Source organism: Rana temporaria, chromosome 6, assembly GCF_905171775.1.
Source record: "Rana temporaria chromosome 6, aRanTem1.1, whole genome shotgun sequence".
NCBI classification, from domain to species: domain Eukaryota; kingdom Metazoa; phylum Chordata; class Amphibia; order Anura; family Ranidae; genus Rana; species Rana temporaria.
In genome coordinates, this window is record NC_053494.1 from 137,771,251 (window position 1) to 137,784,524 (window position 13,274).

The following is a 13,274-nucleotide window of genomic DNA, read 5'->3' on the forward strand; positions in this document are numbered from 1 at the left end:
TTCATCGCAAGTGCCTGATTCACAAAGCACTTGCGATGAAAACTACGCTGGCGGCCTCCGGCGTAAGCCCGCGTAATTTAAATGGGCGTGTGCCATTTAAATTAGGCACGCTCCGACGCCGGACCTACTGCGCATGCTCCGTTTCGAAATTCCCGCCGTGCTTTGCGCGCAGTGACGTCATTTTTTCGAACGGTGACGCGCGTAGCGTAATTCCGTATTCCCGGACGGCTTATGCAAACGACGTGAATTTTTAAATTTCGACGCGGGAACGACGGCCATACTTTATACAGCAATACGATTGCTGTGTAAAGTTAAGGCACCAAAAACGACGACTAACTTTGCGACGGGAAACTAGACTAGCGGCGCGATATAGCGAACGCGAAAATCCGTCGTGGATACCCGTAACTCGAAATTTGCATACCCGACGCTGGTTTACGACGCGAACTCCCCCCAGCGGCCGCCGCGGTACTGCATCCTAAGATCCGACAGTGTAAAACAATTACACCTGTCGGATCTTAGGGATATCTATGCGTAACTGATTCTATGAATCAGTCGCATAGATACTCTGAGAGATACGACGGAGTATCTGAGATACTCCGTCGTATCTCCGCTGTGAATCTGGCCCTATGTTATCAGGGCCATGGAAATCTAAGAAACAAGAGCCTCCATTAGTTATTATTAAAATATAAAAGTTTCTTGCAGTTTTCCTTGCTAAGTGAAGAATTCCCTTTAATATCTTATTTTATTGAGCAGACTGGAGATAAGTTCGTATTAAGGACTTTTAAGTAGTAATATATATGACATTAATCTTGAAACTCAATTATGCACTTTTGCAGTTTAAGAGCCGAAAAGAAGATAGAGAACGAAAAGGATCCATACCATACCACCATCAAGGGAAGAAGCGACAGCGCAGAATGGGGGTGCCGTTCCTACTTCATGAGGATCACTTGGATGTATCCCCAACCCGCAGTACGTTTTCCTTTGGGAGTTTTTCTGGTATTGGAGAGGACAGGCGCACTATTGAGAAAGGGGGCTGGCAAACCACAATATTAGGTGAGTTTGGTTGCTCAAGGCTCTGCATATTAGAAGTGAGTGGGCAGCCATGTGTAGAGTGTAGGTTGGAAATAACTGTATATTTTTCACGGCCCCCACTTTTTACTACCAGAAAGCGGAGAAAAGTGTCAGGTATACTGGAGAAGATTGTAAATAATTTTTGTAATTTTGAAATGGGGTGGGATTATCAGAAAAACTTCTATACACACTGATTATAAAGGTACCAGATAGTATTCAGGAAAGCGTATGACAAAACATAGTGCCTCTTTCATCTAAAATAAGGTTCTAGCAAAATATCTTTATACATATTTAGAGGAAGAGAGAGATATTCTGGGTAAGACAAAAGTAGCCTGCACAAGGGATTTGTATTCAAAAGTTTAAAATAGCTTTTCTATTGCTTCCATTTATATAGTGCAGCCAGTGAAATCCAAACCTCCATTGATCCTTTGTCAAGATTGGAGCAAAATGTAGAATATAGATATGTGGCAAGGTTAACCTGATTAGGTGCTTGCTCTGTTTTTCTACTATATATAGGTGTCAATTGACACTGCAATGCTATGATCTTTCTTTTATGGATTCTTTTTTTAGATGGAAGGAAGTAGATGTCTCTAGATTTCAGCATGATATTGTCAAGCGTTTTAGTCTTATGGGATAAACCTAGTTTCTAACTGAGTTTTACCCAGGGGCGCCCTGGGGCGTCCATTAAGGGCACATGGACACCGCCCCCCTATCCATGCATCCAGCCCCCATGCAGGATGCCGGATGCGTGAATTTCAATGGGTGCTCTAATAGGCTTTTAAAAAGGGTGGGCTCGGGGTACAGAGCACTGCAAACCAAGCTCACCAAGTTGTGTGGCAATAGCGAATGAATATTCGCCATTTTCACACTAATTCTCCTCCCAGCCAATTAGGAAGTTTCCGACCCGTTTGGGACCCATTTCCAGATTGTCCGAAAGGAGAAGTTTTCCCATTGGCCGCCAGGAGGAGGGAGGAAATGGATGCCGCCTTGATGTCTGCGAAAGAGAACAGCGGAAGGGAAAGTCGCCTGTCACTTGGGTGAAGCCCTGCCCGCCATAGATGGGGCAAGTGTTCCAGACCCGACTGACCAAGTGGATGGGGGGGGGGGTGTTTCGGGTTACCCCCTGACCAAAGGGGGGGTAGAAGGAGAGGTTCACTGTTTGCCACCCCTCCCCCGCCCCACAAAAACCCACTGGTTTTATCTCTACTAATTCAGCTTATATTTCTGCTAGTTAGTCGTATATCTTATTAAGGTGCTGATCGTGCATTTTCTGAGAATATTATTCATGTATGCTACACAGTAATTACAAGATTGCTGAAATACTATTTTTGAATGTTGAATAAATTTTTCTAATAGTTGTACAATGTTAATATTGCTCAAGGTAAATTCACCAGACGTGGGAGCTCTGAGGCAGCTACAGAGATGGAAAGTTTGAGTGCAAGACATTCCCACTCCCATCATACATTGCTAAGTGACATTCCAGACCATTCTAATAGTCATGGAGAGAACACCAATAAAGAGGGTAAGTACAATGTGAAGGGTGGTCATGTATGCTGTGTGGTACATCATGTGATAGATATAGTAAGATAGATAACAGGCATACTGACTCATTGCAGTGAGATCTCAAATTTCTACCATAACCGTGGCCACATTCAACACCACGCTGGCCTCTTTCAATGTCGGCTACGCTGACTTCTTCACTGAACATATGAGAAAGCTCTGCAATCAAGTACCCATCCCTGAGATTCCACATGAACCTCTTGCCTGTGCCAATCTGCCCCGTAGTCTTACCGATTCCTGCATAAACTACAGCAGCCTTGAAGACACAGATCACATAGATGGCACCAACAACTTTGTCCACAAGAACGGAATGCTGGATCTAGCTGTAAGTAAACAGAATATTAAAATATTAACAATATCAGTAGAACAAACATATTAACGAAAACTATGGGGGTTAGTTATGAAAGGCAAATCCACTTTACACTACAAGTGCAAACTACAAGTGCACTTGAAATTGCACTGAAAGTGCACTTGGAAGTGCATTCGCTGTAGATCCGAGGGGGACAAGCAAAGAAAAGAAAAAAAACAGCATTTTAGCTTGATTGGATAATAAAATCAGCAGAGCTTCCCCTCATTCCAGATCTACCCCTCAGATTTACAGCGACTGCACTTCCAAATGCACTTTCAGTGCAATTTCAAGTGCACTTCGCACTTGTAGTTTGCACTTGTAGTACAACGTGGATTTGCCTTTCGTAAATAACCCCCATAATTGTTTTAGATCAATTTATTATATTTTGTTTTAAGAAAAATTTAACTGGCTGTTCTTGCACTTGACTTTCAAAGACTTGTATGGGACCATCCTCATAAAAGTTATCGCTGCCTCCTGGGACAGCCCCATACAACTCCATGAGGGCTTTGTGAAGTAAAGTAAACATTGCACAGGACACAGCTCTGATACAGGGGTAAATTGGAAGGTGAAGTGGTACTGTTAGAGCAGGTTAGTTCAGGAGGGGTAAATTAAAGGGCAACTGTATTTAATACTTAACTCCTCAAAGATGCAGGTAGGGATGGGAAGGAAGGGAAATAAACCACTCCTATTATTCATGGGGTGGGAGGAAAATTAGATACTTCAACTCTATGTATAAGTGTCCACTTAAGCTATCAAGCTCTGTAAACAACCAGATTTATTTTTTTAATCAAAAAAAGCATATCTTGGAAAACTAGCCTAGAGCTCTATTGACTGCAATTTTATCCCCTTGGTGTTGATAAGTCTCCTCATAGATGGGTAAAGTATGACACCAGAAAACAAATAAATGATTTTGTATGATTCATTTGGAGCCTTTCCTGCTTTGCTGCTACATGAGCTGTTCTTTTAGTCACTATAATGTACTGGCAGTACTGGGCAGAGTAACATACTTTGTGGGGATTTTAAACACTAGATATCTGCAATGCTGAAAATGTGGTTGTTATAGTTATTATCAGTGATTTGAGGAACATCTCAATTTAAAACAATATCCTGCTTTTTTAATTGCACCTAATAGATTTTTATGCACTTTATCTAGCATATATGCATACTATAATGTGCAATACATGCTGATATGTATTACCTCTCAAGGTGATCACATTATTCTTGGGGACAAAGTCATCATCTTTTCTTCCCAACAGACTGCCATCATCCCTGTTCATGCATTCTTTAGGGTAGAAATCCACATCCTGGACTGAGATTCTTGCTCAGAGATGAAACAGCTATCCCAATACCAATACCAATACTTCGCCCTCATACACAATAGTCTTTAGGTCCCAAGTACTCAACCTGCGTTGTTGCATGCCACCCATTGGTACCTATTTTGCAGCCCTTAAGTTCCAGCAGTTAGTAATTTGTGTTTTCTCTGCCAAGGTGCTTACTCAGACCTGAAAATCAAGAATGTAAAAGCACTCATTTGTAAAGTGGTCTTTAGCAGTCTCATGTAACTTGTCCCCAAGCTCTGACTTTCTTTTGTAGCATATTCCCAGTCTCAAGAAAAAAGATAGGTCCCTTGCTCACTAAATAACAAATACTGTGCAGAATGATAAATCCTAGCACAGTATCCCATTGATTGTGGTCTCACCTTTAAATGATGCGGTCTCCGTTGGCCAAAATATAGTACAAAAACACCCCCCCCCCCGGGGAGGAGAAAAGAACCCCCCAGATAAAGAAGCCACGGGTGGACCAAGCCGCATAAAGAAATTGAAATTAATTGAGTAGAAAAAATTGAATTACATAAATAACAGGCACTCAAAAGCCATCACCAACACCCAGTAAAATTTAAATTAATAAGACAATGTTGTCTGTATTAAAACTACGGCTACGTCACATAAGTGCATGCATGTAGTACTATAGCAGGGTCACTAACTGGGAATGAGAAGGGATTCAGTTGGTTGCACTGCAAACTAGTGGCTCAGCCAAGTGTGTTGGCCAGGTCCCCTACAGGGGAATAGACTAGAGTAAAAATGGAAGTAGCTGTCCGCAAGGGCTCATCTAAGTAAATAGCATCGGACACTACTTAAACCGCACATATGGATAAATCCTGTAATGAAGGGCTGTTAGTGCAAAGCAATCAATGAGGTAGGTCGGTCACAGTTGAAGCCAGTTGTAAAAGGGCAAAAAGCAGGGTAGCAGCAAAACATACAGAGCGAGTCCAAGATTGCAAGTAGCTGGGTAATACAACAAGTTCACAGAGCTATGGCAGCTATATATGTAACACGAGCATAAAGCGATTGCATATGGACCAGCAGTCCGCTCACCAGGCCTGGATATGGAAAGGATCATCCTGAAATCCAAGTTCCTCCTCTCCCGTTAGTGGGGAGCCAATCACAGCAGGCCGCTGTATGTTCAATCATTCCTGTAGAAAGTCATTAGTCTCTGGTCATCTCATGTGGTTTGTCCATAAGCTCTGACATTCTGCTGTATTACATATTAGTATATTACATATACTGAACCTTATGTGTGGCCGCATGAGGATGTCTGAGGGCATATATTGTATAAACAAGGAAAGAACCCAATCACTGGAGTGAATAGAGGTCGGACTTTGAGGCAAGGCGGAAGTATGTATAAAAATGATTATTTATTACAAAAATAGACATAGAAAAATACAGCATTGATGTATTTTTGTATTTTTCTATGTCTATTTTTGCAATAAATAATAATTTTTATACATACTTCCGCCTTGCCTCAAAGTCCGACCTCTATTCACTCCAGTGATTGAGTTCTTTCCTTGTTTCTACTATATACGCATGTGGCTAATGTGAGTGCTTTTCCTTGTGTATCTTGTCCTACCCTTCCCTTTCCTTGCCCACTGCCCTCCCCCTTTCCCTGTGTCTTTGTGTTTCCTTCCCTTTCCTCCCCCATCCCTATTTGATTCATTGGCATATATTGTATATAGCATTTAATATTTAATATGTCAATTACCACTATTTTGTGTTCTTGGCTGTGTGCACATAAGGTACAGTCACTTCATTAAAGCACAGGGACTGATTTATATTGGTAAAGGTGCATAACATATTATACTATTGCTGTATGTTATCGATCAATAAATTGTTAATGCATACCTGCTGCTGCTGAAATTTTATTTAATGTAATAAACCATGTAAAAACTTCCCAACATACTGCATATGATATTTTCTTTCCACCCTAGGTTGTTCTAAAAGCAGTTTACCTTGTTTTGAATCATGATATCAGCTCTCGTATCTGTGATGTAGCCCTGAATATTGTAGACTGCCTGCTGCAGCTTGGGGTAGTGCCGTGTGTGGAAAAAAAGAGGAAGAAGAGTGAAAACAAGGAGAATGAATCATCTACTGTTTCAGGATCAGCCTCAGTTGCTGCAGAGAAGAGGCAAAGCGATGGAAACTTCCAAAAAGTGTCAGCCCGTGGATCTAGCTGTGGTTTTGGGGTCCCTTCAGCTGGTAGTGGTGGAGCAAGTAGTGGAGGAGGAGGAGGTAGTGGTAGTGGAGGAGGCGGTGGCGGTGATGATGGAAGTGGTGATCAATATTTTGAAAAGAATGAGAAAAGCACGGAAAAGGTAATTATAAGGCACAGAAACTCTTGTGTGTATAGAAATGGAATGTCATACATTGCAGCATTACAAAACTTGCTTATAGAAATCTCTTGTAGGTCAGCTATATACATTGCAACAATTTTAGTTATTTCTATTGCAGAGCCTTACATGTTTTTGACGTGTAGAAATTTGAATAGGCCATTTCCTTGCACTTGTGAAAATCAGTACCATTTTGGAAGTTCTGCCTTTACTGTAATGACATAATCATGCACAATGTGGTGATACCATCAGATAAATTATCGTACCAGGTTATTAATCATAATCTAGGACAGTGTTGTAGACTAAATATGTGTATATCAAGCAAAATCAAGGGGATTAAACAAAGTTCCATAGGTTGCCAAGGGAACAAATATATTGTGAGTGTGCTTCGTTAATCAAAGATAACTTCTCACTGCAATGAAAAGATGATGAAGGTAAATAAATACATGCTGTAATAATCCAATGTGGCTGTACTGCTGTGATCCAGAGGAGGAGTATTGGCTAGCAGATATTTACAATCCATCCTTCAATAGTGGATACTAGCACATAGCCCCACTCAAAACTCTCTCGAGCTTGAAGCAATGAATAGCCAAATTAAGGAAAGATGTTTCTCGCACATCCAGGGTCACTCCAGGGTCCATATCTGTAGCTTAAAGAATTATTGAGACAAACATATATCTAGTCCCTGTGGTCTAGAGGAGGAGATGAGGGGTGTGTCATATATTGTAAATCACATCCAATAGCATGACCATATACTTTCCCATAGCCTCACTCAAACTCCCTCACACAGGTAGTATAATATTTCAAAAAGCATTCGCTGAAGTCAAGATCCTTGAAACTGTAACAATCCCAGATTCAAAGGCATCCACTCTTTTAGATTGTCTCACGATGCCCTCAAAGCAGCCAAATTCAAGTAAAGACATGCAAAGTTCATTTATACTTATCAGCTTATAACCCATGTTAATAATAGGACCTGGTAGAATAGGCCTGACTGGTTTCGACAGCTGCATCAAAGGCAATACATAACAAGTCAAACCATGTGCTGACACACCTTTAAAATGGCTGCCAAACATCATTCTGTACGTGATGACATCATGCTGTGCCTGTCAAAAATATTTCTACCTGGCATTCCTCCCTGTGTACATATCTCAGAGCAGGCTGCCTGTTTGCCCTTTGTCTGAGCAAACTTCTGGAAAAGGCTGTGAACCAGTGACAGGGACTGGGGGCTGAGATTCCTGGGACGACATGACTATAACCTGACATCTGTTGCAGTAGTTACAAGAAAGAACATTTAGAATTTTTTATGGAAGTTACAGAAATGTATGCTTAGATGCCATAAACACTACAATATACAGTACGTGATATCATTACATAAATGATTAAATTTCTCAATAATTCTCACCTACTGGAAGGCAATTTCAACATGGCAAGGGATGGAACCTGTCAGGTTTTGACAGTGCCTTGCAAAAGTATTTCTCCCCCATTGGCTTTTTACCTATTTTGTCACATTACAGCCTGTAGTTCAATGTCGGGACTGGAAAACTGGTCGGAGTTGAGGAAAAGATGGTGCTAAAAACAGGGATATTTGTGAGCAAAACCTGTACCACCCTGTGTGTGATTTGAGGCTAGGACTGAAGTTCACATTCCAGCAGGACACAACCAAGTACTCTTTGTTTACATACACTGGAGCTGTTTTCTGGGAGCAGCTATTCCACACACAGTTCCAACATTGTAATGTATCAGTCTGGGGGTTAAGGGGGGCATAGCAGCAGGAGAGCAACCAGAATGAACAGAATCCAACACACCCAAAAGTGTTGGATTCTTTACATTTTTCTCCTGCCTGTACCTCTGCAGTATGTCACAAAATTTGTTGTGCAGAAGGGACAGTATGAAAGACAGAAAAAATAAAACACTGTGCTAAGTAAAAATATGTTTGGTGAAGGGGTCTCTTTATTAATATTGGTTGTTTATTAAATAAGGCATCTTAAAAGACCCACTAGAAAATGTTTGCTTTCTTCTCTGTTTTATTAGGATGAGGACATTTCAGTCACTACTCACAAGTTGGCACTCACAATGCTGATCAAACTGGTGAAATCATTGGGCTGTGCATATGGTTGTGGTGAGGGACATCGAGGGTTATCTGGAGATCGCCTTAGGAACCAGGTACAGTACAGAGTTGCTTTGCTAGAACATCTACTATAATCATGCCATATACATGTCTTCTTTCTTAAAGAGGAAGTCACTAAGCCCACCTAATCACCTGCCCCCTGGGCCCTGTTTCCTCACAAATACTACAGTCACCCTCTGGCTCTATCCTACACTCTTTAACTCATATCTTCAATCTCTCCCTCTCTACTGGCATCTTCCCCAACCCTCTAAAACATGCACTAGTCACTCCCATACTAGTCACTAGGCCTCACTGAAACCCACCAATCTTAAACTAAGACTAACCTTCTTGATTCCCTTCGATCTAGATTTTGCCAGCAATACTCCACAGAAACTGTAAAACAACTAAAACCAATGGTCACTATTCTGTACTTTTACTCTTGAACTTCTCCGCTGCCTTTGATACAGTTGACCACCCCTCCTCAAAAAACTCTATTTCCTTGGTTTCCATGACTGTATTCTCACTTGGTTCGATTCTTAGCTATCTCACCGCACCGTCAGTGTCACTTACAACTCTACTTCCTATTACCCCGAAGGTTCTGTCCTTGGACCTCTCCTATTCTCAGCTCAGCTGATAGCCTCCCATGGTTTCCAATACTGTTTCTATGCTGGTGACACACAAATCTATCTCTCTACCCCTCAGCTCACCACATCAGTTTCCTCACGTATCACTAAAAGGCATATCTGATTGGATGTCACAAATCAAGCTCATAATATTTCCCCCCCCCCCCCCACGTGTCCCTTTCCTTGACTTCTTTTTCAAGATCAATGGCACAACTATCAGTCCATCCACGCATGCCAGGGTGCTAGGTGTAACCCTGGACTCTGGACTGTCTTTTCAAGCCCACATCCAATCCCTGTCCAAATCATGCTGCCTCAATTTCCGCAACATCCCCAGAATATACCCCTTTTTAACCACTGACACCAAAAAGCTTATAATTCACTACCTACTGCAACTCCCTCCTCATTGCATTACCTTTATATAGGCTATTCCCCGTTCAGTCCATCATGAACGCTGCTGGCAGACTCATTCACCTTACCAACAAATAAAATTCAAAGTACAAACAACTTACAAAGCCATCCACAACCCTGCCCCCAGCTACATAACTTACCCAGTCTCAAAATATCAACCAAACCGCTCTTTTTGGTCCTCCCAAGACCTCCTAATCTCTAGCTCCCTTGTCACCTCCTCCCTTGCTCGCCTACAGGACTTCTCCCGAGCTTCTCCCATCTTTTGGAACTCCCTACCCCAATCTGTCCAACTGTCTTCTATCTATCCATCTTTAGATGATCCCTGAAAACACTTCTCTTTAAAGAAGCCTATCCTGCTTCTAATACACTGTGTTTTTACTTTTTCCATCAGCTCATCTCCCACAGTTATTACCTTTTATATAACTTGACCCTCCCTATTAGATTGTAGACGAGCAGGGCCCTCTGATTCCTCTTGTACTAAATTGTATTGTAACTGTAATGTCTGCCTTCATTTTGTAAACCACTGCACAAACTGTTGGCGCTATATAAATCCTGTATAATAATAATATTGTATGTATTACTTTGTTTTGATGCATCATAAAAGTGATGACATAGTACAACAGATGATAATTGCATTCTGTATATTTTACCTTTACCTAGAAGTAAAAAGTCTAGCATTTTTTCTTACACTTGCAGGCTCAAAACTGCCTTACCAAACTATATAAATTGGACAAAGTCCAGTTTCGGCAAACAATGAAAGACTATGTAAACAAAGACTCATTAAATAATGTAGTGGACTTTCTTCACGCTCTTTTGGGATTCTGTATGGAGCCTGTTACTGACAGTAAGTGTTTAAATAAATCAATTAGGAAAGTAACAGTGTGTGAATTTGTCATAATGTACATAAAGTATAAATCGAATTCTCTGAGCTACAGTGACTTCATAGTTAAAGTGGAGGTTCACCCGGCAATTACATCTTTTAACCTTAGATTGATGCTCATTTTGTCTAGGGGAATCGGCTATTTTTTTTAAAATCGAAGCTGTACTTACCGTTTTAGAGATGCATCTTCTCCGCCGCTTCCGGGTATGGGCTGCGGGACTGGGCGTTCCTATTTTGATTGACAGTCTTCCGAAAGGCTTCCGACGGTCGCATCCATCGCGTCACGATTTTCCAAAAGTAGCTGAACGTCGGTGCGCAGGCGCCGTATAGAGCCACACCGACGTTCGGCTTCTTTCGGCTACTCGTGACGCGATGGATGCGACCGTCGGAGGCCTGTCGGAAGACTGTCAATCAAAATAGGAACGCCCAGTCCCGAAGACCATACCCGGAAGCGGCGGAGAAGATCGCTCTCTAAAACGGTAAGTACAGGTTCGATTTTAAAAAAATAGCCGATTCCCCTAGACAAAATGAGCATCCATCTAAGGTTAAAACATTTTTTTACGTTGAACTCCCACTTTAAATTTGAATATTTAGATTAAAACGTGTTATATTGTAAATTATTTGTATGACTTTATACATTAAGATTGTTTAAAAGTGGATTGCTGATAATGTAACATTTAAGCCCTTCTTCTCCGTGACTGTATGTAATCCTCCTAAAGCCCAGCCAGAAACAAAACATTTTAGTTTTATACTAAAATAGTCCAATCACAGATAAAAACACTGAAAATTTTTAGCACCACATCCCAGACAAAGGTATTAGAAAATTTAGGGGAAAGGAGAAAAAGGGGATTTTGTCGGTGCGATAAATATTCATACAACAAGAGAGAGAACTCGTCTTTAGTCAATAATGTAAAAAAATCTACAAAATAATTGTATTTAAATATAGATCAATAAAACATTGATTCTAATAGGTTCACATAGCAAAATATAATGGTCATAATATAGCAGATTGTGATTAGGCCAAGATGGAAACGTTGCAAGGTCCCAACATGTTTCGCGAAATGCACTTCTTCAGGGGAATGCGATGGCAGATCATTCTATTACAACTGTGCAGATAACAAACAGCATACAGTTAGTATTACCGATTCATAACAAAATATTGTACAGACAATAATCATAGATAAATGTAATGAGTGGCTGGGGTGTCATAAAAACCAAGCAGAAAATACACGCTTACCCAAGCTGCTCACTGAACCCACTGTCCAATAACCATCAGGTATAGAATCAGAGTGTGAAACCCCCGATAAAGGAGGAGCAACCCGAACACACCACGGAGGACGCTTAAATGGGACTAAATGGGCAAAAACGGGAAAGAAAAATGAATGAGTGAATCTAATTATAAGAATACAACAAGCTAGGCTGAATGTAATATTGGTGACAACACTCAGGATGGTACTTACATAAAAGCAAATATAAACTGTATAACGGGGAAGGACAGTGAAAAATGGTTCATCACCAACAATAGCCAGGAATGTCAATCTGGACACGAAATAAATAGATAAACAAGAAAAAGCGCATTTGTATATGCCACTCTCCTCTCCATGGGGCATACATCAAGACAAAGAGGAAAACATAGTATCAGGTAAGAAGATTAACTAAATTTCACTGCCTTAGATTTAAAAAAAAAAAACAGGAAAATAATTCCCAATAAGTCTCTATAGCATTAGAGACAATAGCGGACAAATGTCTCACCATATCGATTGCTTATGCAGATACAGTAATGATATCCAGAGTGTTTTAAAAAAAATAAAAAGAAAGAATAACAGAAAGAATTCAAACGAAGATTACAGATGCAGAGTTCACACTCTGCCTGACCATATCAATGGAAGCTTACCCAAAGGTTGCTATGAACCGTCATGCACAAGTCCCCCTGCTCTCTGCACGGCGAAGCCGCGAGAGCAGGTATTTATAGCGTCCTGCCGATATCTGATGTCCCCAGGAGCGAGGCAGGCAGATAGGTGCAATTGCGCATGCTTGTAAGTCCCAGCGGGTCTTGAAACTACAGAACCCAGGATGCATAGCGTAGAGAAAGGGGATGGGTGCCGAGCTCTGTACTGATGACATAGGTCACCAAGGCAACGCCCTTCTCTTCTCACAGTGCTCCAATCACAGAATGGAAAGAGGGTTAAAACAACCCAAAAAGGTGGAGAAAGCTGAAAAAATAACATACCACTGGGTTAGCAGAGAGACCCGATGGAAACAAAGAACAACACACAGCGCCAAAAAAGGGAGGCTAATGGAGGCTGAAAAAGCCTCCCCGGGCACCCATGTGGCTAGTTTGGGCACTCCACAGGGGAATCACAACCATACCAAAGGTGGAGGCAGACAAAAGGGAGTAGCGAGAGCAGAGGAAGCATGATAAAAGGGGACATGGCTGACAGACCACACACAGCCATAGCCCTGCTGTATGGCCAAGAGACCCCAAAACACTCAATAACAATGTATAAAGAAAATAATAAAACATTTTAATACAATTTTAAACCAAATAATTATGCAAAACAAAATGATATGATAAATCACACAATAGGTAAATAAACAAACCAATGCATATT

General features: G+C 41.2%; 1 protein-coding gene across 1 annotated transcript in view; it reads left to right on the forward strand.

Annotated features, from left to right (window-relative positions):
• Positions 1–13,274, forward strand: part of UNC80 (unc-80 homolog, NALCN channel complex subunit) — a 238,742-nt gene that overhangs the window by 23,914 nt on the left and 201,554 nt on the right. Inside the window, exons 10-15 of the mRNA XM_040357443.1 lie at positions 837–1,053; positions 2,453–2,593; positions 2,688–2,956; positions 6,246–6,629; positions 8,676–8,807; positions 10,479–10,626. Of these exons, the coding sequence (XP_040213377.1) occupies positions 837–1,053; positions 2,453–2,593; positions 2,688–2,956; positions 6,246–6,629; positions 8,676–8,807; positions 10,479–10,626 (1,291 nt within the window). The remainder of the gene's footprint in view (positions 1–836; positions 1,054–2,452; positions 2,594–2,687; positions 2,957–6,245; positions 6,630–8,675; positions 8,808–10,478; positions 10,627–13,274) is intronic.